The sequence below is a fragment of the Aspergillus lucknowensis genome (genome assembly GCF_044049455.1).
Source record: "Aspergillus lucknowensis strain CBS 449.75 chromosome Unknown BJX67scaffold_32, whole genome shotgun sequence".
NCBI classification, from domain to species: Eukaryota; Fungi; Ascomycota; class Eurotiomycetes; order Eurotiales; family Aspergillaceae; genus Aspergillus; species Aspergillus lucknowensis.
In genome coordinates, this window is record NW_027263576.1 from 46,410 (window position 1) to 71,437 (window position 25,028).

The window sequence follows — 25,028 nt, forward strand, 5'->3', positions numbered from 1 at the left end:
CACTCACTGGCTATGATGTGTCTTGGTAAATGCCTGCTCCCCGTATTCATCAGCCAGGACTGACTCATAGCGAAACGGAACTTTGGCGCCCACGCCTTCAAAGACAATCGTGTGAAGGGGACATATATCAGATATCGAGTAGTTGTGGTTGTTCTTGCAACTCGTTTGGCTTCTCTTTGTCTAGCCGAGCCAGGCCCGTTATGTCGATATAGAGGCCGGTCTTCATGTCTATCCACCGCGCGTCGATGGTATTTAATCCTTTGTGGTGGGCACATTGCCATGCCTATGGGTTCACGTCTTGGAGGTAGGAATGCTCGATGTCAGGATTTGTAGAGTTATACTTGATGACGGTCTGATTGAAATGGGCGGCGAGACGGGCGAGCGTGGCTTCCGAGACCTGGATATCGATTTCCCAGTCCCAGGGCTGGATGCAGAATATGTGAGAAAATTCCTTAGAAATACTTGCGGAATTCCCCATGTGCAACCCAGGTCTCCAGATCCGGGGCCGATTAAAGCACTCATGTTGGCATAGATTGAGACACAACAAAAATGACTGGCTTAAAAAATGAACGCTGAATTGCCTTACCCTTCCTTACTTGAGCAAAGGGTAGGAAGGAAACGCTAAAAAAGAACTGGTCCCGGCGAGGATCGAACTCGCGATCGCCAAGACTCCCTCATGAGAAAGTTATAAGCTTGACGCTTTAACCGACTAAGCTACGGGACCAGATAACGGCATATTCTCCCTACTTAGTTTATGATGGGAGGCTGACATGGTTGTTTATAGGTCCACAAACGCCCCCGCCAAGGCACTTCCCCCAACCGGGTCCTTCGTTTGGAGCAGTCTATCTGGGTTAAGCATAATTAACCCTAGGATCGATTGGTTGATGAGAAGGGAGCTTCTCGCGCGGATTTTTTCCTTTGTGCCTTGCGGTTGCTGAACGAGAAATCGGGTGAAAATTTTGTTTTCGCTAGCACACAGACATTGCCATTCCCAGGATCAGTTGAGTGTCCCTGAGAAACGGCAGATCGCGTCCAGCGCTGCTGCACAGGTAATTGCGAGGATGTGTTGGAGATGAATAGGGGAAAAGAAATCAATGGGATGGAAACGAAAAGTTGGCAGCAGATCCATTCCCCGAACCCAGCCGAGATTAGGGTTACCTAATCCAGCATCCACTTGCTCAACGGAAGTCGGGTTCAGACGAACATTGCCTTCGCTGACGAACAGTGTTGGATAACATCGACGCAAGGGCATAATGGAGGTCTTTAGAAGCGAGATTATACTATGTGCAAGAGCATTATTAAATTCTCTAGTATTAGCGAACTTATAAATACTTTTTTCGCCTGCGGTCTATCCACATGTCTGATATCTAATCCTCCCTATCATCGATGATATGGCGTCTGGAAGCAGGGAGCGACCAGGACTGCACTGTCGTAAAGAATCTTCATCAAGAATTGAACAAAACAAAAGTCGTCCTACAGCCGTCGTTTCATCGAGATGGGAGTGACGCAAGGAAAAAAAGAAAAAAGGAGAGGGGCCGGACATAATCGAGTGTTTATTCATGGCGACAATCATCAAGTTGTGTAAGTGTGGGCTCAATGATCGAAAGGGAAAAGATGAAATAGTTTCGGTGAATTCATACTAAGGCCGTTTACTGCTTCTCGGCCTCAGCATTCTCAGGAGCGGCTTCGCCTTCAGCAGGAGCATCCGTCATCTCGGAATCTGGCTTCTCCTCCTGCTTCGGCTCTTCAGCCTTCTTGGCCTCCTCCTCGGCTTTGCGCTTCGCCTCCTGCTCCGCACGCTTCTTCGCAGCCTCCTCTTCCTCGGCCTTCAGAATGGCCTGACGCTCAGCTTCCTGCTTTTCCCTGTAACGCTGGATGATGGGGCCCGCAACAAAGCGGATCTCATCCAGCTTTGCAACGTAGACGGACTTGGTGGCATCTTCACCCTCGTCATAAATCCAGTCCTGAACCATCCAATTAGCTACCTTAGTCGTACAGTATTGGAATGCAGAGCAAATCTTACCTCGAGGTCAGTCAGCTTAGCCCTCAGCTTGTCTTTCTCTTCTTCGCTGGCAAATTCGGCGTAGACACCATCGATCTTGTCGCGCATCTCATAAATTGTCCCCTCCAGTTCGTTCTTCTTCTCGTCTGTCTCGGCGATCAGCTTATCCTCCATGTACATGGAGTTCTCGCGCTCGATCCAGCCGTCCTTTAGTGACTGTTCAAGAGAAGATGTGCCGGAGGAGATCGGGAGATCGCCCTTGCGGACTTGCTTCTTGACCTTGCGAGTCTTCTTAGGCTGCTCATCCCCGTTGGCGGCGTCGGTATCCATAGCCTAGTAGAAAGCATTAGCAAAACCAACAAAGGAAAGGGAAATGATTGGGCGTAATTAAACTTACATCACCCTCCTTCTTGTCGCCATCCTCATTGACGGGTTCCTCGACTTCCATGTCTTCAACATAGTATCCGGACTCCAAATTGAGAATACCGTGCAAGTTCAATCTAGCCTTAAGCTTGCAGATCATAAAGTCATCATTGGAATCGGCCTTGACACCCTTGACGGAGAAACGACCGACCCATGGGGTAATCTTGCCGGGAAGCATCTCTGGCTTGGCATAACGAGCCTCGAGGTCGAACGGCTGCTTGCGGTAGAATGTGAGGATCTTCGTCGAGGGCATGACGTTGCCTCTGTTGAAGACTGTCAAGCTAGTGTCCTCATCTGGGATATCAGGGGACTGCTCCCAGGTGAACTCGATAGGGTAGGTCACGATATCGTGAACGGAGAAATCACGGACACGGAAAACGGGGGAGAGGATAGCGCAGCTGAAGGCACAACCACGGGCAATGGCCTCGTCTTGGTTAAGAGTGAAGGATAGAGTCTTGTTGCCGAAGAATTTGCTGATAGCGTCCTTGATGGCAGGCACACGAGTGCAGCCACCAACCAACTCGACAAAATCGACGTCATCGGGCTTCAGCTTAGCCTCCGCAAGAGCTTGCTCCAGAGGGACTGTCACACGATCCAACAGAGGCTTAACCATGCCCTCTAACTCCTCGCGCTTGACAAGGGTGCGAACATCAACATCCTCCATGAGAGATTCGATGCTCAGAGGGGCAGTTGGGTTAGCAGAGAGGATCTTCTTCAGTTTCTCAGCAGCGGCGAGAGTACGAGACCAAGCCTTGGGGTGGGTACGGATGTCAATCTTGAACTTCTCCTTAAACTCATCGGCAAAGTGCTCGGTCAAAGCTTTGTCGAAGTTGCGGCCGCCAAAGTGGCGGTCGTAAGCGGTGGCCTTAACGTTGAGTTCACCCTTTCGGAACTCCACAAGAGTAGCAGTGTAGTCGCTATATCCAATATCGACAAACATAACTCTCCTAGGCTTCTCCTCGGGCCCTGGAAGGTCGAGCTTGGTGATACCGTATCCAAGAGCGGTCGCAGTAGTGTCGTTGATCAGTCTCAGAACGTTGAGGCCAGCAATTTCGGCAGCATCGAGCATAGCTCGGCGCTGGACGTCTGTGAACCACGCAGGGACGCTGATTGTGACATCAGAAACGGGAGTTCTCAGTTCCTTGGCGGTGATATCTCGGATCTTGGTCAGGTACATGGCGACCAGCTGGATGGCAGTGAATTTCTCCTTCTTGCCAAGGTAATTGACCTCGACACCTGCCTGGCCATTGACATCACAGATCTGTGCGACGCTGTACTCTTGTTCCAGCTGAACATCGGGATCATTGAATGTGCGGCCGACCAAGCGCTTGAGATTGCCGACCGTGTTCTTAAGGTTGGAAGTCTCTTGTGTTTTCGCGGCTTCACCGATGTGTCGACTTCTGGCGCTGAATCCCACGAGGGAGCTAGTCACAGAGAAAGTTAGCTTCACCGCGGTTAAAGCAAAAACAAAAATCGAGATAATAGAGGAACATACGGAGTTTGCCGGTTGGAAACTTCATTGGTAATCTAATCAGATCGAGATCAAGTTAGCCTAGCAATTCCTTGGGCATGGAGAGGAACCGATAAAGATTGGACAACGAGACGAAGATACGCACAATGTCAATACCCTTGTTTCTGGCAACACCAATCTTGGTGCTCTGGGCACCGAAATCTATGCCGACAACAGACATTGTGAGAGTGGTCGTGGATTGGGGAGGATTTTGAGAAAGGTATGAGGAAAGCGAAAGAGAGGAGGGGAGTTTAGGTGATAGTAATAATTTGCAGCAGAGGCGCCACCGGAGCAACGAGTCTTCTATCGAATGGAGGGAGGTGTGGCTAGGGCCAAAAACGTGGGCTGCTTTGGGTCGTCAAGCGGTCAAGACTTTTTCTTTTTGCGTGCTGGTCCACTTTCAACGATCGGGATTGAGTTCGTGCAACACGAAATCAAGAATCCAGAGATGATTTCTAACAGAGGAGTTTGCAGGGCGCGCAGAGAAATGAGCGGAAAGGTCGCTGTTTTGATAAATTGTCTTTGTGCAGCCTCACTCTGTTGGCTGGTGCCCATCGAACCTTCTGGCTCCTGCCGGACACTTCCCCTCCTTCACCGCCTGTCAATCAGCGGCAGAATTACGCACTCTCGGAGGGGCTTGTCGCTTATCGATATCGTCATCCTCTTACTGAAGAGCCTGGGGACAGCTTCGACGCTGTCGTCCTAAGAGAATGATTTGTCCAGGTGTCAGCGTTAATGAACCTATCGCCGCTATGGCTCTGTAAAACACACCCATGAATAGATGCATCCTGAGCACGCCTACAAATTGTCCATCGTCTATTCGCTGCCCCGCAGCAGGGCTTGGTAGGGCGCGCCGAATACTGACCCCTATAACTGACCACAGCAGAATAAAACCTGAAACTGAATCGATCGAGAAGAAATGTGAGAGTGCACATCAGGAATAATTAATATCACTGGCTTGGTCGCAACGATAGCTTTCATAGGTACTCATCAATCTATGGTATAAAAGTTATGTACTGCTAAGTCCCATCTCCAGCCACCATCTAGCAACTTCTAAGCAACTGTTGCCCGTTTTCGTGATTGTACTGTTCTTGGAGACCCACTCAAACGTTTTTGCTGGGAATCCTCACCAACTGGGAGACTTCTGGTTGCTGTCAGCGGCACAGTCGAGTAATAAGAACTTTGAAGCGAGCCAGACGTCTCCCGAGTGTCCGGAGTTTCAGGACCATTACCGGCCCCCCTGTTTCCCTCCCGAGGTAGTGTGAGATCGGCTTCGGTATCCTGGTTTTGAGTGCCATCTCTGTCATTTGACGGTGTATTGGCCGTATCCTGAATATCGGACCCATCCGCGCTTTGGTGGGGAGCCGTGGTATCCTGTGCCTTGCAAATGAGACGGAGCCTCTCTTCGTTCACCAGGGCTTCCACATTCTGCGGCATCTCTATCGAGTCCGAACAGGACTCGGACGACAGAATGGACTCTCTTGACCACGGTGAATGCAGGCCGATTCGAGGAATCCCCGGGAGCGGAGACAGAAACTTAGTCAAACCAGCCTCCGAGTCAGTAATGGTGTCATATCGTTCGGGACGATGTTCTTCAGCAGAGAAGCGACCCGTAATTTTTCGAGGTGGATGGACAGGCACTCCTTTCCCTTCAATTCCTGATCGAAACGTCTCCACCTGGATGTTCAATTCATCTCCTTGTGCTTCGGCCTGCCTCACAGCTTGTGCGGGAGTAGTGTTTTCGTCCGCCCTAGCGGCATCAGTTCTGGGCCCGCCCCATGTGCGGTGGCCTGCTGTGAATATCCCATATACCATATACAGCCAGTTGAAGAAAGGGTTTATGATGAACATCAGCGGATAAAGCCAGGCCTTGTACCTCTTGAGTTTCAAGCCGAAATAGAGCATGAGTGTGTAGTTCAGGACAAGTGATATCACAACAAAACCAACAGGTAGATCTTCTACGCGGCTGGAAGTGGTGATTATCGATACAAGCAGGATGAAGAATAAAAGCGCCGTCGTCCGAATGGTGTTTTGTAAGAGGCGGACCAAGCACAGGAGGGGATATCGCCTCCAGAGCCGAACATCGGTCAACATACACACCTCATTGGTGATGTAACCTAGAAACCATCGACGTCGCTGCTTCAGCAGACTGCTGAATTTTTGCACCGCTTCTGTCTTGCAAAATGCCGTTGTACACATTTGGATCTGGTAGCGCTTCCTGGCTCCGATCATAAAAAGATGAGTTAGCCAACGGTCCTCGCCTAGGTAGCATTTCCCATAGTCGAACAGATCCTCGCATTGTTCAGCTTTATCCGCAAAGTAGTACTTGGCCATTTTGCGAAACGCAGAAAACCGGAGTATCGTCAGTGCACCAGGAAGACAGGTAACTGCCCCACAACCAGATTCCACGCACCGCTCAAAGAGCTGCCCATGGATGTATTCCACGTCCTGAAGAACGGTGATCAAAGTATTCTTTTTCGTACTCGATGTAATTATGCCAGCCATAGCTAACATGTTGTCCTTGCTACCTGGTTTCAACTCCATGTCGTACATGAAATTCTGTAGACAGAGCCGGTCAAGCATGCAGTCAGAGTCGACGAACAGCAGGAATAAATTGTCATGTTGCTTGAGGTATTCGGCATACACTTTATCAATGAGCCTGAAAGTCTGTTTCTGGCAGTGCCGCTTCCCGCCATGTTTAAAGCGAGATACGGTAATCCTTGCACCCTTGTATGTAACGTCGATACTCTGCGGATAATTCTGAAGCGATATGGGGATGCCGAAATGATTGATCACGCGAAGGTAGGGTTCATCAATGAAGCTACCGTCGTACGACAGGAAAACGTGGATACAGCACCCAGGGTACTCGCTGTCAACTATAGAATCGACAGCCTTGATAAGTACTTCTGGGGTTTCCTTATAGACGGGCATGATTATGACGACTTTCGGGGCGGTTTTGTCGTCAAGAGCCTCCTTTATTCTCTGCGTCTTCCCTATCGAGTTGGTGACCAGCCTGTAGACGCAAAACAGCCAAGGGATACTTAAGATGAGCGCGAAAGCCCAGAACGCGAACCACTGAAGGAACGACGCCATGGCGTGGGGGAAACGTTTGCTTATATGGTGTGGGAATGGAAGCGTAGTGATCATGACAGGGAGGAATATACCCCTTCGGGATGTCAGCAAGTGTCCATGCACTAGCACCGAGTAGAGGGCATACCTCAATACCAAAAAAAGTATCATCACTGCAATCGCAAGACACTTGATGCTCCAGTGGTCCGCTTTCTGATATACCTTGGCAAGGCAGTACATGAAGGCAGCAATGAATAGAGCCCATTCTATACAGGCGGCCACCATAAACGGGGTCATAGTAGCCATGAATATGATCTGGTCACTGTTAATCGCGCGAAGTCTGCGGCGCGGACACTTGTGGACTTACATCTCTCGCAGGCCATTGTGATCCCGGACCCTGGGAATCTGCCATAGTGTAGTCGGATGAGTAACGGGGTTTTCAGCTCGGGAATATTGAGAATTGAGGAATTTAGAACGCCCGCGCAAGGGTATGAGGATGAGGTTTGGTCAAATACGCTGACAGATTAGCCGATGCTCAGAGCTGACTATCGTAGCGTTTTGTAAGTGTCCGCTTGCCATCCGCGTGCGCCACGGGCCCCAGAATCAGAGTTGTAATCGATGCTGAGGAAATAAACAGTTGAGCTATCCATGCGTTTGATCTGCAGTGTAAGAGATACAGGGAGAACCAAGATCAGCTGAAGCAATTGCGGAAGGTTTTCAAGCACCGCGTGGCGCGGCGGCAACAAGGCAGGAGCCCCGGACAACCCAGGGCGATGGATATCAACCGGTCACCTTCCATCATGTCACTCAACGACCTTGGGAGTGATAGTTCACGAGGATTAGTGCGAGCTTCGGCGGCTCGTACTTTGAAATAATCCAGCTCCATTGCATACATCTTCCGTTTCCATTGATATCTTCTGTGGGTTTTGGTCGGATGATGTTGCTGATGGTGACCTCAAGGAGGATGTGATGGACGAATCCGGAAGGTGGTCGGTAGCTGTCCGAAAGCGGTTAGCTGGAGCCGTGTCTTTCTATTTCAGACTAGTGTGCATGTGACTCACCAGCCGCCGCTGGCTCGAACCTGTGGCTCAAGCAACTTTTCGAGCTCCACGGCTCAGAAAATTTCCCTCGTTATTCTCTTGAGTTTGCCATTTTCTTGCCTTGATAGAAGAATTGGAGTTCCTGTTAGTATTTCCTCGGACGATCAAAGGTATTGTTCCCCCGTCCTAGGTAAGCGCCCTCAGACCGCGATCCTGGTGCGTTCTCCTGCATCGCTCATGCGGATCCCGTGCCTCGTGATTGTGAACTCGCGAACTTACTGATCCCGGCCGCGAACCACATATCTCTTGACTGACTCACAAACATAGGACAAGCATAGTTTTCTTCCCTCCTCTTGCTCCGCTACCTTCACTGTTTCCTCACCTTTCCCTCGCCCTTGCGATCAATTCCTTATACAAATCATCACAGAATGGCCGAAGAACAAAAGGCTGCCGCTGCTCAGGCGCTCAATTCTGAGGCTGAGAAGGATGTTCAACAAACACTTGCAGAACTAAAGGGCGAAGTTGGAGCTTCTACTAACGGAACGGAAAAGAAGGAAGAAGTCACTGCCGACATGCCTAAGGAGGATGCCGAGGAAGCTCGAATTGTCGCTGCCGCTGCGAAGCTCGGCGAGCAATCCGAGAAGGCTGAAAAGGAGACGAAGACAGAAGGCCGTCAGCAGGACTACCGGTCTCGCCGGCGCAATCACAGCAAGTTTGACCCCTCTGCGCAGAAGGAGACGGACGACCCGGTCGAGATCCGCAAGCAAGTCGAATTTTACTTCTCAGATTCCAACCTTCCTATGGACAAGTTCCTGTTCTCCAAGGTCGGCGGCAACAAGAATCACGCCGTTCCCCTCGAGCTCCTTCACTCCTTCAAGCGCATGCGCCGGTTCCAGCCCTTCAGTGCTATCGTCGAGGCTCTCAAGTCCTCCGAGACCCTCGAGCTGACCGACAACGAGACAGCAGTGCGCCGCAAGGTTCCCCTTCCAGAGTCGGTTAAGGACGTCCATGACCCCAGCGTTGTCAAAGTATTCGAAGACGAGGCTATGGCTCGTAGCATCTACGCCAAGGGATTCGGAGAGGAGCAGCCTACGACACAGCTAGACATTGAAGCCTTCTTTGCCCCTTACGGACCGATCAATGCGATCCGCCTCCGACGATCCAATGACAAATACTTCAAGGGCAGTGTCTTCGTCGAATTCGCCTCAGAGGAGAAGCAAAAGGCATTCCTTGATCTTGACCCTAAGCCCCAGTGGAAGGGTCAGGATCTTCTAATCAAGAGCAAGAAAGAATACTGCGACGAGAAGGTTGCGGATATTGAAGCCGGCCGGATCAAACCCAGCAGCAGCCGCGGCCGGGGCGGGTCCAGGGGCGGTCGTGGAGGCAACCGTCGTGACAACAACCGTGACTGGAGGGAGCGACGCGCAGAGGACCAGAAGCGAGGCTTCAGGAATGATCGAGACCAGAGGTCCGAGCGTCGCGAAGTTCAAAAGGACTCTCGGTAAGCTTCTATTTTATCTGATGTACGAAGGGAGCATACTAACCGCCCCAGCGGTGTTCCTGTCGTACAGAGCACGGCCGAACCCGCTGGTCAAAAGCGCACCCGCGAAGAAGAAGAAGCGAACGGCGATCACCCCGCTAAGAAGGTCGACTCGAAGGAGCAATAATCTATCTTGCATTGATTCAAATTTCACGTTCAAGATTCACTCGGGATGGCATATAAAAGTCTCAATACCACTGCTTGCTCTCAGGATCAGAGCTACTCAAGGTTCATATCGCGAGGTCTCCCATTGCTGTGAATCTCGCGCTTTTGGAACCATAATTGATCCCGCGCCATTTGTTAAACGTCTCGATAACTTGTAGTCCACGCCAAACCTCCCGCGTAAGTAACAAACCGGCGGTAGACAAATACTCAGGAATCGAACTCCATATCATAAGCCAACGTATCCTCACACAACTCCTCCCTCAACTTATGCACCCTATTAAATCACCAAAAATCTGATTAGCACACACCTTGCAAATATCTCGACCCCCTCTCTCGAACCCATCTCTCGAACCCATCTCACCAAAGCAGAACAATCACAAAGATACCGAACCGAATGACTCACTCCAAATGTGCCGGATGCGTCGCATACCCCGCCAAATCATCCGGCTTCTCCAACACAGCAACGAGCCCCATATCGAACCCCTTCGCGCGCGGCACGCAGATGGGCAACGGCCCGCCGGCCTTCAGGGATATCAGGCCGGGGATCTTCCCGACCATGGACTGGGCGAGGGATGTCAAGCTTGAGAGTTGGGCGGAGGTTACCCCGGATTTGAGGCGGAAGAGGACTGGACATCTTGTTAGTTTTCTTTTTTTTTTTCCGGGGTGGTGGAGAGACATAGGGACAGGGGGATTTACCGACGTGGTAGACGGGCATTTTGGACTGCTGGTAGCTGCTTGTTCTGTGTGTTGGAAGGAGGGTGTAGTGGTTGATGGGGATGCGGAGATTATATGCGGAAGGGCTCGGGATACTTCCGATGTGTAAGTATCGGTTTCCGGTGATTTTCATCCGGGAAGTATACGGGTTGAACACGGGCCGACCGGACGGCATCCCAGCTTGATATATCCATTCATTCTATATACCCAGTATCGACATAGCTATTTCTTCTTCTTCGTCTTATCCACCACGTCAATCCACTGGCTCTTCAACCCCCGCCGCGTAAGCGCAGTCTCCAATACCTTCCGCTGATCGCCCTGGACAAGAACCTCCATTACTCCCTTTGCCGCCCCGGTAGCCTGAGATACACTCGTGCTGCTAGCGCATTTCTTCTGGAGTTCCTCCGCTAGGAGGTTTGGGATGATCCCGAAGATTTCTAAATTAGAGACCTTCGTGACGGTCTTGGAACCAGTACGGCGCTCAATGGTCACATTGACCTTCGGCACTGAGCCGGCTTTGGGTTTCACGTCTGAGAGGGTCTGGCCTGGTTTGAGGATGACATAGTGCGGTGTCATGAGGGTTGAGTCTTCCACGAGCCGTTTTAGGAGCATATCGCGGGTTGTTTTCCCGCGGGCAAGCGTGTTTTTGTCGTCTGCCGAGGAGGAACCGAAGATGGTGTTTGCGAGGAATGGGTTGAGGGTGAGGATGCGCATGTTCTGAGGGTCGATGATCGGAGGATCCTGGGCCTGGATATACTGATCGATGTGGTTGGAAACATCAGAGTATTTATAGTAGTTGCTGGGGTTGGTGCTGGATAAAGATGGGAATATTATCGGTGTGAGCTTTGGGGTTGGTCGGTACAAATTCTGCACGATGAGCGCTTGACCAACGGAAGGGTCACTGTCCGTCGTTGTAGCGGGCTTCTTGCCGGCAGCGGTTGACTTTCCGGCGCTCTCAACTGCGTTTCTATTCGGGAGTCGGTATGGGACGAAGTTTATCACGCGATGGTCGTCAAAGTCCACGTCCAAGATGACTGTCTCCTGCCCGCTACGGTCTTTTGCTTTCACCAAAACCTGTTTGTCGAGGTACTTAATGAATTTCTTCACGTTCTTCCAACTCGTCTTCTTCATTTGGTAGTACTGAGCTTGCTGTGCAGTGTAGATTGGGAGGTAAGGCGTAATCATGTTTGATATCAGAGCAGATGGCAAAATCGGGAGAGACAGTCCATGGTTCGGAGTCGAGGGATTATCCTGCTTCAGTTTGTATAGAGAGTAGAGGAATGCCTTCTCAAAGGCATCATCGATCTCTGTTCCAATTAGCTGTGGAACATACGAGAAAATAGTCACTGTACCTTTTGTCGTAGGCTCTTTCTCCTCGATGGCCGGTCCCTCCGGTTCCTGTTCCTCAAGTGGTTCCTCTGTGCCCGCTTCAACAACCTCCTGCTTTTCCTTATCTTCCAAAGCTAGCCGCCCAGCCGCTTCTTCAACTTCAGAAATCTCACCTTCCTCCGGGATTTCCTCATTCCAGCCCTGGATATACTCCGGAGCAGCTAACCCCGGCCTAGAAGACGAACTCCAAGCCCACAACTCGTCTCCTTCCCAGTGAAGCCCGCGAACAGCATGCCCCTTCGTCCCCTGTACCTCCCCAAGGGCAGAAACGTCAATTTCACAAATTCCCACAAACAACGGAACAGTCTCTCTACCCAGACTCGCAACCGCAACAACGGCACCCTTCACCGCGCGTTCTGGGAACGGAGGCCCATTCGCCAGACCGGGTGTCATCAAATCGGCGCCGCCGCGCAGCTTTCCCATAACGAACTCGGGTGTATACAGCAGCGGTACAATCCTCGGGTTATGCCAGAGGGTGTAAATGGTTGGATATAGACGTTTGTCGGCCCCAGGACCCTGGTCGATCCTAAACCACAGCACTCGTTCCTCGCCGTCGCTTTGTGTGCCTACGTACACTGTGCCTTGAACTTCTCGTAGGTCCGGACCGGCGGTTGTTGCGAAGCGCGCGGATAGGCAGTTCTCAGGGAGGAGGGCATTTCGAATCGACGTAAGTGTCGGCTGCGTGGTATTCGCGGGGGTGGAATCGTCGCCGCCGGACTCGGCTGGTGGGCCTGGTGGGCCTGGTGGGCTCGTAGGTATCGCGATCTTGTAGTCGCTGATTATTTGGTCGGCAATCTTGCGACGGTCCGAGGATCGCAGCGGGGAGAGGTTTTTGATCTGCGGTGTTGAGGAGCTGAGTATGTTGTGTAGGTACCGAGGGGTTGATGCGGGGTACACTCACAGTAGGCTTCTTTTTGAACATGGTGCCGATGACTGAAGTCGTATGCTTATAAACGTTGAATTCAAACCTGGCTTGGTACTGCGTAAGCCCAGCTACAGGAAGAGGTTGAGACAGCGTTGGGTGAGTACGAGGGGAAGAAGCAAGATGCTGATTGATGTCGAGGCCTCAGGCTGGCTTTTCTCAACCCCACCTCACCCTCCCGCGGTAAGCCGCAGCTGAGCAGCGATCTTGAACAGCAGAGCTTCAAGTAATACGACGAGTCTTAGCATTTAGTACGAATCAATAACCTCTCGAAAACGGTTTTTTTTTTTTTTCGTCACTTGGTTGGCGTACCTCGAACACACTATCGGATAACAATTGACAGCCTTCGTAGGGTTTGGAGAAATTGGTATCCGCTAGTTTCATCCCGATGCTTATCAGCGGAGCCTTTGGTATACACCGAGTCCCTCGATCTTGCAATGCATCGCGCAAGATTGCATGCGAACGGACTCCAATAGGTGCTCAAGTGGAGTATTTCGTCTTCCTGTTCGTCCTAGCATGGAACTCTGAACTTAATAATGGGTTGGTAGATGCAACACAACCCTGATCCCGCCGGGCATGAAGCTTGGCTTCGCTTTTTGGCTTAGACCTGATCCAGCGATGATTTGCCCTAACTCCAGGATCCTATGAACCAGAGACCCAGAAGGACTCCATATCCACACTGCCTTGACAAAGGTTGTTACCGATAAGAGCCCTCACTAACCCATTGCCCAAAAGCGGTAATCTTCAGCAATGCTGTTCGCCTCCATATCGAGATAGTATGTGGGGGTAACCACAGAGCCACTCTCGCGACCTCCCTCTTAAACGCCATGATTAGGGCCTCTGGTCATGTCACACTGATTCCAAGCAATACTATCCCACTAATTGTCCTTGTTCGCCACAATGTCCACCTCCCCGATGGAATCTATGAGCCAGGCATTATTGTCCCCGGCCTCCCAGGCCCAAATCCCACACAACCCTTCTGCCTCACGGAACCCTCAAAAATAAGCAAAATACAGACACCATGGACAGAACAAGCCGAGATCATAATCATCGGCTCAGGGATGACAGCGGCAAGCTTAGTCCGCACTCTCTACAGCCGGAGGCCGAGTGCTAAAATCACCATCGTCGAAGCCCGTGATCTCTGTTCTGGCGCGACTGGGCGCAATGGGGGGGCCACTGCAAGTCCATGTCTCCGGGCGTTCAGTTTGAACGTGGACACGACTATGGCACGGAGGACGCGTTAAGTGTTATGCGGTTGAATACGGCTACCTGGATGGGATGGTGAAGACTGCAAAGGAGGATGGGATTCAATGTGGCTTGAGGCTGCACGAAGGGCTGGGCGTCTACCTAGACAAACATACATTTGGCCGGGCGGTCCGGGCGCTCGAGGCGATGCAGAAGCATGACTATGATTACATGGTCCGACGACACGACGGCGCATTCAACATAGGGTGAGCAAATACAGGGCGCAGGGCGACTAGTGACGACGGAATTATGGATGTCCTCCCGCAGAAGAGTCTACATACTGTCGTCCCCGCGGTCTTCGGCTTCAAGACGAAGAACGTGCAAGTCACGCACGCTTGGAGCGGGTGTGTTGCATTACATAGGACGGAAACCCGTTTATTGGGCATTGGCCTGCTCCTGGGAGGAAGCACCAGTGGGTTTGTGGTGCGTACCAGGGGATTGGTATGGTTAGGGCATTTAGGTCTGCGCGGGCGCTTGTATTCATGATCCTGGGCGAGACTTGTTCCGGAGGAATTTCCACGGTCCATGTTTATCACTGAGCAGCGGTTGAGGCGTAAGGTCGGTCAAGGCGAGACAGCGATGGCGGCCTGGCTGTTACTTGTCTATAAGCAAGTGAAAATAGTTCGCCAATTATGGATTACTTTCTGGGAGATATTACTACGAAGTATTTGCGCTCGATATATGATAGCCAGCATCTACTATATCTCGAGATGAAATATTGGAAACAGAGAGGAAGTCTGAAGTCAACCTTGAATTCTCAATATCCTCTCTACTCTCACCAACCCATATCCAACCTGCCACGAAAGTCCATCTACTTGGACCCGACGAAGCCCAACCCACTCCTCAACCTCCACAACTTTCCTCCCTCTGCAATAAATGGGTTTTCTTCAACGGAGCCTCTTTCAAGTCCCCCTAAACCACTCACTGTCACAGCGTCTCTGTGGTACTGGGATGTAGAGTTGCAAGGGGGTCGAGGGGCTTTGGCCGGAATCAGCGAAATAAACACGAAATCAGACTGGTGCGAGCCCTTTTCCTCTGAGACATGGACGCTATCTGTTCTCGCAGCCACCGCTGAATGCAAAAAGCTAGTTACTCGACTCTAGAGGACGAAAATCATTTGGTCGAGAATTCAGGCTGGTGTAAGCCCTTGTTCCCTGAGACATGCTTCGGCATGTCTACGGAATCGACCCATGCTCAGTAGGATAGAGTCGCTCCCAACTCTTCCTTGCGGGCGGGCATTTCCGAATAACTCGCCCCGCCTGATGGGGAATCCATCAGGCGCGGGAAAAATTGTCTGTTATTGCATCTGTAAGTCTGCTAAGCCAAACATGCCGATGATCCATGACTTACGTGTTCAACACACACACTGCAACGCCCGGGCGAAAAACCTGCAGACGTCCGTTCACCCTATTTCCGGATATTCGAGTCCATTTCACAATCAGAACTACCCTAACGCCGGCCCCCATGAGCCAGAGGTCTTTGTCATCTAATAATCGAGGATAGGATTCTGAGTAGCCAGCTTCGAGGACAATTGTGGGGAGTCCTTCGCCAATGGGTCTGATTGAGAAATCTGGTTCCTTGCTTGACAGGGAATATGGGGCAAGAAAACCACTGAGCTCTTTTTGATCAAGTCAGCAGACATTAAGCAAAGTTCTACAACCCAGGAGAACCACATACCGGGTCCACATTCAATTTGCAGGCTCTGGGGCTTATCTACTGTCAAGATTCCTGCTGCACAGGCATAGCCGAGTTCTTTAATCAGCCAGTCCTAGCAGCAGCCATAAATTTGCGTTGGCATCGCGAGAACTCCGAGTGCTATAATAGACCCCGACCTCAGGACCCTGGAGGTCCTCCAAATCACCCAACAAGGAAGGGGCGATCATGTAATTCCGCCCTGTGAGCTTGTGGGAACTCTGGACAGGTACGAGGTGCCGGCCGATATCCCTAAGTTGATCCTTCACTGGCTGGTGAATGGTTGCGGGTGAATCGTTGCAGGACTGAGCATCGACTATGCACCCATCCACGGACCAGAGCAAAGAGTACCAAACTCATTTCGCAGTTGGAGACTCCCTCGGCCATCCTCTACACCACCTGCGTAATCCAAATCTCAACCTTGATAAACCACGTCACGGACCGGACTCTAATTCGTAAGACTGGACTCATGGACCGGGGTAAAAGTGGATATCCGGCAACGTCGGATGCCGAAGAGCTGAGCCTCCTTTCCCCGCAATTTGAACCTGTCCTTGATTCTTGTTTCCCTTCCAACCCTTATTTTGACTGCTTCGAAGACCATGAGACTCCTGCGGTCACGCTGAGCTTCACAGATACAATGAAGATGCCTCCTTTAAGTCAGCCTTTCTGATTGATGTATCGCCATCCATCTCATGGGCATTACTGGCCTCTAATGACTAAATCATGGCGAAATACGACCGAGGAAAGAGACTAAGGAACCAAAAAGATCAATATCTTTCGCTAACATGATAAAAGAACTGTCTAAAGCCTTTTGGGTGCGCTCCCAAATTAAGTGACAACAGCCATACTGTCGCGCAGGACGAGGCGAATCTCCACAACCCTATACTCCGAACAAAACATCATGACAACATGGCTTCGCCGGCGACTCGCAGCGGCTTGTTCTATGACGCGCGCAATGAGGATATCATATCGTGGCCGTTTCGTTCCCGCGATAAATACCACGAGAGATAAGAGAAATCAACATATATTGCAGCCGGTAAGATTGGAATGAGAGCCCGGGAAGGATACGACGCATATTCTTTCTTTCTATGTACCGACGCATGCACGCACAGACAGATAGGCAGGCGGAAATTTGCCTTATTGGGTGAGCTTGACTGGAGGGACACCGATACCGTTGGTGTTGCGGTAGAAGAGGACGCCAGCGTTCTCGCCGGTGGTTCCTGCAGACGGTTCGACCCAGTGGCAGACGCGGGAGCTGGTCCAAAGGGCCTTGAAGAATCCGAGCACACCGGTGTGGGCTTCGGTGCGGTAGTGGGGTCCCATGACCTTCTTGATAGCCTCGCTAGCTTCGTCGGCGTTGTAGAAGGGAATGGTGCTCACGTAGTGGTGGAGGACGTGTGTCTCGATGATGCCGTGGAAGATGTGACGGCCGACAAAGCCAAAGTCACGGTCGATAGTGGCAGCGGCACCGCGGGCGAAGTTCCACGACTCTGGTTGGTAGTGAGGAAGGGTGGGGTCGGTGTGCTGAAGGAAAGTGATGGCAACTACGGAAGTCAGTATTCGCTCCTTCGACATGAGAAAGATATCGACTTACCCAGCCAGTGGTTCACCCAGAGATATGGAATACCATACCACACAGCGAGATTGAGCCAGCCGTACTTGGAGCCAATCAGGTACAAAACGGAGCCGGTAATGGCAAGACCGAGGTCACTCAGGACAATGAGCTTGGCATCCTTGGCCTCGTACAGAGGGCTAGCAGGGTTGAAATGGTTGACACCACCGAAGTAGCCGTTCTTCTTTCCCTTTCCGCGTCCCTCAGGCTGGCGCTCATGGTTGTTATGTCCGGTAACATTGGTGAGGAGGTACATGGGCCAACCGAACAGCTGCTGGAGGACAAGGTGGGTGGCAGTTGCAAGAGGAGTCTCCTCCATTAGTTCGTTCAGTTCATGGATGGTCTTCTTCACGCGGGAGGCGTACACGTCACGGGTCTTGGGGACGAACACCATGTCACGAGCGATGTTGCCGGTGGCCTTGTGGTGCTTGCCGTGGGAGATCTTCCAGGAGAAGTAAGGCACCAGCAGAGCAGAGTGGCAGATCCAACCAACAGTGTCGTTCAGGACCTTCGAAGGAGAGAAAGCCTGGTGTCCACACTCATGAGCCAGAACCCACACACCAGTACCGAACAAACCCTGAATCACGGTATAGAGGGACCACAGTGCGACACGGGCTGGGTACGAGGGAACAGTCTCCGGAGTGACATAGTTGTGGAAGACATAGAAGACCGAAGCAAGGATCGAAATATCCCGGAAGACATAATACAAGCTGCTGGGTGCGGAACGTTTGAAGCAGTGAGCCGGAATGGCATCACGGATCTGCTTGATGGTGAAATCGGGAATCTTGAACTCATTGCCATAGGTATCGAGCATCTTGCCACCATTGTCCTTCTCTGCGTCCGATGCCATGGAGGAAAGCGAGGTAGAAGAGGGGGACTGCCGAGGAGAGTCCAGAGGGGAAACGGAGACGGAGCTGGGGACGGACGACTCCGTGGTTGGGTTGCGATGAAGCGCAACGCGCTTGGGGACGGCGGTGGAAGACATGACGACCGCAAAGTTTGGGAGCTAGGAATGACTGAGGGCCGGTCAGGAGAGGAAGTAAAATGGAAACCCGATAGGAATTGATGGTAGGTCCAGAACTGAGCATGTTTTTTCACTTACCAATGGCTCGACAGAGTTTAGAGGTTACACCGGATCTGATTGAAAGGCTGGGAGACCTGAGATGGAGGGTATCGAGATCTTCAGATCTTCTCCAGGAAGTCCAAGTGTGAGGGAGGGAGGATTGAAAAGAGACGAGGAGAGGAGGACGAAGAAGAAGCCTGAAGGACAACTTGAAGAGGTGTACACAAACCAGCCAACTTTTAAGGGGAGGGGAAACAGCGCAAAGCACCGGCGAATCAAACGGAAGGGAAAAATCGGCATTCGTCAGGAGAGGCGAGAAAGACTTGCAAATTCAATCGCAACCGACAAAAGGCGCGGCCAAACAGTGGAAGATCCAGAAAAAAGGAAAACACGAATAATGGATTGTTCATGTCCCAGAGTTGAAATTATCACAGCGTGGTACTGTAAGTGGTAATTTAAGCTGTTCTGGCGGCGTTGATTGGCTTAAAATGCATGTTCCTTGTTCGGCCTTACAGTGGCGATCCCTCCAGGGGTGGGTCCCTGTCCAAAACCCCAATGCCCACCCTGAAATGTTGACAACTGAGCTTGAATCTCAAGTCAGGCTCAGCGGAAGGAGAGAGCCTGTCGAGTCGAACGAGTTACACATGATGCATCAAGGGACAGTTAAATCTTTGTTTCGAAGTGGCAGTCAATTAATAAAGTTGTGGAATCAAGAGGGACCTGGAGACAGCCCTGGAGCAGTCCTCACCCACTCACATTTCTTCTTCCCCCCAAACGCGAGTTCCTCGGATGGACCCCGCGCACTCATCATTGGCGAGAAGCTGCAGAGCCTTCACTCGATGCGCGACTCACGATCACTGTCCAGCATTTGTCAACATCTGCGCCAAGGACTTGCGCGTCTTGTATCTCTTCCATCACTGTGCTTCGTGTGACACGGAGAACCAATCTCGGAAGAAGCTGGAGCGGACTCGAAAGAATCCCACCGCCTCATTTTAGCCAATAAACCACGTGGAAAAAGAAAGAAGAAAATTGGCTCTCAACAGTCTTGGCGACAATTGCACGTCACTGACAATGAAATTTGGAACTGGAACTAGAACTGGAGCAGGTACTTGGAGTCCGAGGTTTCATGTGTTTGCTTTCTGCCTGTATTTGCATTCTGGGAGATTGATGGAGAGCTGGATTGAGTTTGCTTCGATCAGCCAGCCACTGCCCTCGCCACAGGATGATCTGGATCTGATCTGATGAACTTCTGCACTGAAAGTTTGCCAATCAATCAGAACGCAGAGTGAGGTCTGGGATGCATCTTGCTTGCAGTTTCTCAGCCAGACGTGACAAGGCGGTGGGCGACATGTGACAACCATCCATGGATCAATCTCGGAGTTGTCAAACTGTGTATTTCAGTGAATTGATTGTCCGACCCAGGGGCAACGAGGACTGGGTATTTTCCTGCTCGTCTCCAATCAATCATGGATTGAAAAGAGTGACTGGCAGGGGCTGGTCTGTCCACTGGCCTGGGGAGAGCAGCTTGCGGTGATCCAGTTTTGTTGGGGATCCCAAGAATCTGTTGAGGCGTTCGATGTTCAGTTTGGGTGCTGTGGGCCTGCTCAAAGGAAACTAATCCAAAGATACCGGGTCGTATCTTTGGTATTTTTCAGTCCGATCGAGGAAAACTTGCAAGTAGGAGGACAACTCTGAAGGAAAACGTCAACTCTCATTGGCACGGAAGAGACATGCTGAGACCTGGATTTGAACTGAGATGAGATCATGCTTGCACCCGGCGCTCGGAATCAATTAACCACGCCCCTCCGTTGCCCCCCGACATGCTCAGGCTCACCGTCGTGCCCCGGAGATCAGGTAATACGAGCACCGTCTCGCCGTGATTTCGGTAATCAACTTCGCAGGGGATCGGCCGACGCTGCAGCGCTTGGGGTGGTGGTCCGCCTGCTGGTGCCGCCACCGCGGCCGGCACGCCTGTACTGGTCGACGGCGACTGCGCTGCTGGCGGCACAAAGCTCCTCATCTCCAGTCCCGGCAGAAGAAGATGTCCCGCTTTCTGGGGCAGCAAAATCACAGCAAAGATCGTCGTCTCGCCTTCGCTCGCTGTGAAGTTTCCTCGTCTACGGCCACCAACCATCCATAAATCTGGGTTTGCGTGAAATTCATATGAGAATTCCAGCGGTCCTCCTGCGTTCTCGTGCTGGTCGGGCGAACACCACCTTCGTGTATGAGAGAGTCGCAATTCGGCAGTGATAGTCTGTCCAACTGCGGCGTGTGGCGCTTGCTCAGGCAGGCTTGTAAGTCGGAGTTCTGCGGTATGAACAACCTGTATTTCAGGTATATCAACGGGGATAACGATGTGTCGTTGTCGTATTGACGGCTGCTCAGGGAGAGACAGAATCGTATGATTCTGGAAACAGATCAGTATACCCTCCAAGACAAGAAAGGGAACGCAACTCCTTACATCGTGCCACTCCTTGAGCCAAGCCCGTAGGCCGTCCATTGGCTCCTTCAGCACGCTCAGCAGCCCATCCCACCGAACCGCCGCGTAAGGCAAGGCTTCAACCTCGCGCACAAGCCCAATGACCTCCATGTCTGTGGTGGACAATTGGTCCCGGTACGCAGCGACAATTTGCGGCGTGAGTAAGGTCGTATAGTGCGCAAATTCACTGTCGGAAATGCTTGCTTTGAATGTCTTCTCTACCGTATCGATGCACTCGTCATCCACACAAGTAAAATCGACACTGAGACGCAGAGATCGCCTCGATCCAGGCGAACCTGCACAATCTTCCCTGGGCTGAATCTTGTAGAGCAAGGACGCCGGCTGTTTGGGAAAGACCCTCATCGCGGTGGTCTCGCCAGCATTGGACTGGACTCGGTATATATCTGAACTGGGGATGTTGCATTTTGAGATCCAAAGTGGAATCATCGTCGCGGGACCAACCGTAAAGCGAGAAAAGAGTGTACTGTGCTTGAAGACATCCTGCACATTGACACTGATCGGTAAAGCAGACACGATATTATGCGTCGACGAGGAGGAGAACCGTCCTAGCTCTGTCTCGTACGTGACCTCCGCCCTTGCAAAAAGTATCGCGGGATGCTCCTCGACCGTGTATGGCATCCGCAATCGAACAATCGAATTCCGTCCCAGCCGCTGAAACTCGATACTACCGGATTCAGTGTTCGCTCTGAGCTCTATATTGCCTTCCACCACTTCTACCTCTGCAATTCTAAGTCGGAGACCCGCGGTTGCAGGTCGCACCCGGAGAATCCCCGTCTTGATATCGTTCCACCCACTGTTGAGCTCCAGCTCCAAAGTGCGCATAGCCTCCAGGTTTACAAGATGAGGTGACTCAATCTTCGCCTGCAGGCCTTGTGGATGTGGGTAGCAGTAAATGTACGGCCGAGTATCTCCTTCTTCATCCACAGCCTCCCTAAATCCCGCAGGCAAGGCCAGATGGTTCCCGCCACTCATAGTAAATAAGAGGTTCCCCGCCCGCATTTCGAGGCGGTCCACGAAGTACTTTCCTTGCAGCGTTGTCTGCATATATTAGTCAGTCCTAGTGGGTGCTAAAATGGGCAAGTCAAATACGTACTGATGAATCAACAAGAATCCTTGTTGACGAGGATTTTATGGTTGTTTTAGCCGGCGCCTCTATCCAATGCTCACTGTTTTGGGCATCCGAATTAGCGCTCACAAGTCGAATCTTCACCGAGTCAATGTCAACCCGCTTCCCCAAAAGGAATCGTAGATACAACTGTAGCTGAAATCCATCCCGATCCTTATAATGAAGAATGAGAGGCTTGACGTGTAGGTCCGCAAAAAAATCCGTCAAAGGAGCGGAAATATCTTTCTGGAGCGTACCGGACGCCCAGAATAGTTCCTCCACATAGCCAGAGACCAAATCTTCCTCCGCGAAAATGGAAGACGCATCCAAGATCTTCTGTCGGCTCGATAGTTGAGATTGGGTATATGCAGCATATTTCGCCAAAAGCCGGACCATCACTCGGACATACTCCTCATTGCGATTCAGCTCCTTCAGACATCGTGAATACATCTCCAGCATGACTCCCTCTAACACAGTCCAACACTTATTCCCGTAAAACGGTGCAATCTGGTGGAAATAGGAAGCGGCTGCACCGTAGTCGCTCTGACGAAAGCGCAAAAGCGCCATGTCAGCCAGGGCCGTATGCGTTGAGTTTGTACGATTCGCTGCGATATGATGGCGGTACATTCGATCAGTGAGTTCTTCGTAATAGGCACGGAACGCTTTCCTTGAAGATAGACCTGCTTTGAGGGAAGGTAGGTCAACGCCGCGAAGAGAATTACTAGGTTGCGGTTCCTCTGCTGACTGTGAGTCCCCGTCATCAAGAGAAACCTCATCTAGGTTTCCAGAGTTGGGTCCTCTATCATCAAAGAGGAGACCCAAGTCAGTCCACGTTTCCTTCCACCCACAGCGACCAGCAACCTCTTCTAAAAGCCTTCGAATCATCAGAAGTAATTCGCCTCTCTCGGAAGCCAATTGCTCAGAGCCCGTCTTAGCAATGAGCTTCGGTCCTTCATACCCAAATTGCGTGTGGACAGAGGATAGACCGTCGGCCGAGATTATTTCCGGTTTCACTGCACGAGATTGGCGATTCGTCGGCATGATCAACGAACTTGTGCGCTTCGGTAGATCCGGCTTTTGTTGTGATGACGCAGCGTCTGCTGCGTGCAGGGACGACTCGGGAAGAGTGAGTGCTGGGGTATAGGTCTGGAGCAGAATCTGTGACGCCGCGGCATACGCCCACGAGGAGACAAGATTGCTGATGATCTCCGGCTTCGCAGCGTTTTCCACTCCCACCAAACCAATTTCCAGATCAGATCGAAGTGTTCTTGCAGCAAGGCTAATAAACTCCGTCGCTCTCTCGCAGATCTCAGACAGCAGCAACAAATCCTCAGACTTTTTATCTTTATTTCCGGATTTCTGGCTAGCGTCCGCATCGTCTCCGTGAAGCGAGGGGGCTCGTGATGCCCTGAGGAGAAGGGCCAGTTGCCGAGAGAAAATGTAAGTACGAAAGTCAAAGATGGAGATGTTGCTGGATAGGATCATCTCTCGATACGACTTTTTCGACGGGTCGATCGGGAAATCCACAGGATCAATATCTGGGATCGGAGCCACCTGATCGTCTTCGGTTGGTTTCCCCGGCTCGACTCGAGCGTCCAGAGCCGCCATGGCTTTCTCTTTCCAGTCCTGGGTGTATGTTAAAAAAGCACTGCCATGCTGTTCACTCGAACCCTGGAGTTGCTCGTGAATCGCGGCGTCTAGTCCAACAGCCAATTCGTCGTATCCAAGAAGAGCATCCTCGAACAGCCCGACATTCTCAAAGCCCCTTGCAAGACCCTCTTTCAATATAAAAAACGTGCAAAAATTCCACCCCGGAAGACTGCGATGCGAGTCCTTCTCCTTGATATCCTCCTCATACTGAGCCACACGAAGATCAAACGAAGCCAGGATCCCATTTTTCACCTTCTCCACGAAGTCCTCGATCTGATCAACTAACTCCGGAGGCTTCTGTGAGCTTCCCTGCTTAGGCAGTCGTATCTGAGCCACACGATCCACAGCCGACTTGGACGAGCCATTGAAATCCGCCTTGACCTTCTCCAACACAGTCGTCGTCGTGCGACCCCATTTCGAAGTTGGCGCTACCTTCTCTGGCCCCTCTCCGTCCTGGATAACATGCAGTATGAGCCATTCAAAAGCGTCGTGTTTTTCCTGACTAGTGGCGGAAGTACTCGAAGTTGACGACGAGCCATGTGACTTGATCCACTCCCGCAACGCCTTCCTAGCTGTACTCTTGTACGTGTCGTTGTCGTCACATCGCAGGATGTAGATCTTCAAATAGGGTGTCTGTCGCAGACCGGGGATCTGATGGCGTCTGTGCGTTAAGGCACCCCCTGGGGTATCGCTGGATTGTTTGCGCTCATCTGCCTCATGTTTGGCAGGGGTGAATCCGATGCGTAGCGACTCGATGGAACGAACAGGGCGGGTGGGAGACTTCCAGTGTAGATTTCGTAAAGGTAGTTTGTCGGCAATCACCGGCTGGACAGAGGAGAATAAACCCGAGGGATCAGAATATTCAACTGAGCAAGAAGCGGAGAGAAAGAGAGGTAAGCAAGAGCGCGCCGCATGAGGTTGGGGTTTGTTGGTTGGTTGGCTAATTACCAGTGACACTGCTTGAAGCGGCCTGGGGTAGAGAGTCCATAATTCTCGCGCACGATTCCGGGGGAAAGCTTGCTGCTCTCGAGGAGCATAACGATGAAGCAATCCAGGCAAGAATCGCCCACCCCTGTGCGTAAGCGGATTAGAGAGGGAGCAAGCAGGATGAAAGACGGACCAACCCCAAAGATGGTGGATGACCGCCTTCTCTGGGTGGGACTGATTCTTGGCGAAAGCAACAGAACGAGCACATCACAGAGAACAAAGTGTAGAATTAATGACATTGAATAGTCTTTAAATTATTCAGGCTATGTACATAATTATCCTCTCTCTCTCTCATACAAGTATCTACTTTGCATTGCCATACCACCTCTGCGCGCGTAACAATTGAGGAACTCAAAGGCCCCAAAGGCTCCTCGTAATGAATGACCCTCCTCAGCAAGGA

At 51.5% G+C, this 25,028-nt stretch overlaps 9 protein-coding genes and 1 non-coding gene across 10 annotated transcripts; 2 read left to right on the plus strand and 8 right to left on the minus strand.

Annotated features, from left to right (window-relative positions):
* Positions 1-633: 633 nt before the first annotated feature.
* On the minus strand, positions 634-724 carry BJX67DRAFT_t71. Its single transcript has one exon. It is a non-coding gene; the product is annotated as a tRNA-Ile (tRNA).
* A 554-nt stretch (positions 725-1,278) lies between these two features.
* Positions 1,279-4,462, minus strand: hsp88 (Hsp70 chaperone Hsp88). Its single transcript, XM_071029578.1, has 5 exons — positions 4,042-4,462; positions 3,921-3,952; positions 2,400-3,849; positions 2,024-2,335; positions 1,279-1,964 (listed from the first exon to the last, which is right to left on the minus strand). Exons 1-5 carry the CDS (start codon positions 4,114-4,116, stop codon positions 1,650-1,652), a joined length of 2,184 nt encoding a protein of 727 aa, XP_070884322.1. The 5' UTR covers positions 4,117-4,462; the 3' UTR covers positions 1,279-1,649.
* Positions 4,463-4,933: 471 nt separating this feature from the next.
* chsD (chitin synthase D) lies at positions 4,934-7,555 on the minus strand. Its single transcript, XM_071025196.1, has 3 exons — positions 7,372-7,555; positions 7,153-7,319; positions 4,934-7,101 (listed from the first exon to the last, which is right to left on the minus strand). Exons 1-3 carry the CDS (start codon positions 7,414-7,416, stop codon positions 4,989-4,991), a joined length of 2,325 nt encoding a protein of 774 aa, XP_070884323.1. The 5' UTR covers positions 7,417-7,555; the 3' UTR covers positions 4,934-4,988.
* Positions 7,556-8,089: 534 nt separating this feature from the next.
* Positions 8,090-9,927, plus strand: BJX67DRAFT_182333 (tRNA maturation protein LHP1). The gene is made up of 3 exons (XM_071025197.1): positions 8,090-8,260; positions 8,372-9,545; positions 9,597-9,927. The coding sequence occupies exons 2-3, from the start codon at positions 8,473-8,475 to the stop codon at positions 9,709-9,711; spliced, it is 1,188 nt and encodes a 395-aa protein (XP_070884324.1). The 5' UTR covers positions 8,090-8,260; positions 8,372-8,472; the 3' UTR covers positions 9,712-9,927.
* A 221-nt stretch (positions 9,928-10,148) lies between these two features.
* On the minus strand, positions 10,149-10,638 carry BJX67DRAFT_382839 (uncharacterized protein; the record flags this gene model as incomplete). Its single annotated transcript, XM_071033314.1, has 2 exons — positions 10,149-10,375; positions 10,446-10,638. 2 exons carry the CDS (start codon positions 10,636-10,638, stop codon positions 10,149-10,151), a joined length of 420 nt encoding a protein of 139 aa, XP_070884325.1.
* BJX67DRAFT_358673 (putative RNA binding protein Ligatin/Tma64) lies at positions 10,505-12,980 on the minus strand. Its single transcript, XM_071029579.1, has 3 exons — positions 12,754-12,980; positions 11,816-12,689; positions 10,505-11,770 (listed from the first exon to the last, which is right to left on the minus strand). The coding sequence occupies exons 1-3, from the start codon at positions 12,772-12,774 to the stop codon at positions 10,686-10,688; spliced, it is 1,980 nt and encodes a 659-aa protein (XP_070884326.1). The 5' UTR covers positions 12,775-12,980; the 3' UTR covers positions 10,505-10,685.
* Positions 12,981-14,246: 1,266 nt separating this feature from the next.
* BJX67DRAFT_358677 (uncharacterized protein) lies at positions 14,247-14,607 on the plus strand. Its single transcript, XM_071029580.1, has one exon. It carries the CDS (start codon positions 14,269-14,271, stop codon positions 14,503-14,505), a length of 237 nt encoding a protein of 78 aa, XP_070884327.1. The 5' UTR covers positions 14,247-14,268; the 3' UTR covers positions 14,506-14,607.
* A 1,589-nt stretch (positions 14,608-16,196) lies between these two features.
* Positions 16,197-18,634, minus strand: BJX67DRAFT_182382 (oleate delta-12 desaturase odeA). The gene is made up of 3 exons (XM_071025198.1): positions 18,426-18,634; positions 17,306-18,339; positions 16,197-17,255 (listed from the first exon to the last, which is right to left on the minus strand). The coding sequence occupies exons 2-3, from the start codon at positions 18,306-18,308 to the stop codon at positions 16,849-16,851; spliced, it is 1,410 nt and encodes a 469-aa protein (XP_070884328.1). The 5' UTR covers positions 18,309-18,339; positions 18,426-18,634; the 3' UTR covers positions 16,197-16,848.
* Positions 18,256-18,780, minus strand: BJX67DRAFT_182434 (uncharacterized protein). The gene is made up of 2 exons (XM_071025200.1): positions 18,426-18,780; positions 18,256-18,339 (listed from the first exon to the last, which is right to left on the minus strand). Exon 1 carries the CDS (start codon positions 18,684-18,686, stop codon positions 18,450-18,452), a length of 237 nt encoding a protein of 78 aa, XP_070884329.1. The 5' UTR covers positions 18,687-18,780; the 3' UTR covers positions 18,256-18,339; positions 18,426-18,449.
* A 953-nt stretch (positions 18,781-19,733) lies between these two features.
* On the minus strand, positions 19,734-24,727 carry BJX67DRAFT_182432 (putative TMEM1 family protein). The gene is made up of 4 exons (XM_071025199.1): positions 24,590-24,727; positions 21,980-24,507; positions 20,848-21,924; positions 19,734-20,793 (listed from the first exon to the last, which is right to left on the minus strand). Exons 1-4 carry the CDS (start codon positions 24,627-24,629, stop codon positions 20,149-20,151), a joined length of 4,290 nt encoding a protein of 1,429 aa, XP_070884330.1. The 5' UTR covers positions 24,630-24,727; the 3' UTR covers positions 19,734-20,148.
* Positions 24,728-25,028: the final 301 nt, after the last annotated feature.

Bases quoted from the DNA above. Each gene is read 5' to 3' on its own strand.
- BJX67DRAFT_182333 (XM_071025197.1), top strand. From the start codon at position 8,473: ATGGCCGAAGAACAAAAGGCTGCCGCTGCTCAGGCGCTCAATTCTGAG. The intron at 9,546-9,596 runs GTAAGCTTCTAT...TAACCGCCCCAG, and splicing joins GAAGTTCAAAAGGACTCTCG to CGGTGTTCCTGTCGTACAGA.
- chsD (XM_071025196.1), bottom strand. From the start codon at position 7,416: ATGGCAGATTCCCAGGGTCCGGGATCACAATGGCCTGCGAGAGAT. The intron at 7,320-7,371 runs GTAAGTCCACAA...AACAGTGACCAG, and splicing joins CACAATGGCCTGCGAGAGAT to ATCATATTCATGGCTACTAT. The intron at 7,102-7,152 runs GTATGCCCTCTA...GACATCCCGAAG, and splicing joins ATACTTTTTTTGGTATTGAG to GGGTATATTCCTCCCTGTCA.
- BJX67DRAFT_358677 (XM_071029580.1), top strand. From the start codon at position 14,269: ATGGATGTCCTCCCGCAGAAGAGTCTACATACTGTCGTCCCCGCGGTC.
- BJX67DRAFT_182432 (XM_071025199.1), bottom strand. From the start codon at position 24,629: ATGGACTCTCTACCCCAGGCCGCTTCAAGCAGTGTCACTG. The intron at 21,925-21,979 runs GTACGTATTTGA...TAATATATGCAG, and splicing joins GGATTCTTGTTGATTCATCA to ACAACGCTGCAAGGAAAGTA. The intron at 20,794-20,847 runs GTAAGGAGTTGC...ATCTGTTTCCAG, and splicing joins GGCTCAAGGAGTGGCACGAT to AATCATACGATTCTGTCTCT.
- BJX67DRAFT_182434 (XM_071025200.1), bottom strand. From the start codon at position 18,686: ATGCCGATTTTTCCCTTCCGTTTGATTCGCCGGTGCTTTGCGCTGTTT.
- BJX67DRAFT_182382 (XM_071025198.1), bottom strand. From the start codon at position 18,308: ATGTCTTCCACCGCCGTCCCCAAGCGCGTTGCGCTTCATCGCAACCCA. The intron at 17,256-17,305 runs GTAAGTCGATAT...TGACTTCCGTAG, and splicing joins CTGGGTGAACCACTGGCTGG to TTGCCATCACTTTCCTTCAG.
- BJX67DRAFT_358673 (XM_071029579.1), bottom strand. From the start codon at position 12,774: ATGTTCAAAAAGAAGCCTACT. The intron at 12,690-12,753 runs GTGAGTGTACCC...TCAACACCGCAG, and splicing joins TGTTCAAAAAGAAGCCTACT to ATCAAAAACCTCTCCCCGCT. The intron at 11,771-11,815 runs GTACAGTGACTA...TAATTGGAACAG, and splicing joins GAAAGAGCCTACGACAAAAG to AGATCGATGATGCCTTTGAG.
- hsp88 (XM_071029578.1), bottom strand. From the start codon at position 4,116: ATGTCTGTTGTCGGCATAGATTTCGGTGCCCAGAGCACCAAGATTGGT. The intron at 3,850-3,920 runs GTATGTTCCTCT...CTCTGTGACTAG, and splicing joins GTTTCCAACCGGCAAACTCC to CTCCCTCGTGGGATTCAGCG. The intron at 2,336-2,399 runs GTAAGTTTAATT...GCTTTCTACTAG, and splicing joins GCGACAAGAAGGAGGGTGAT to GCTATGGATACCGACGCCGC.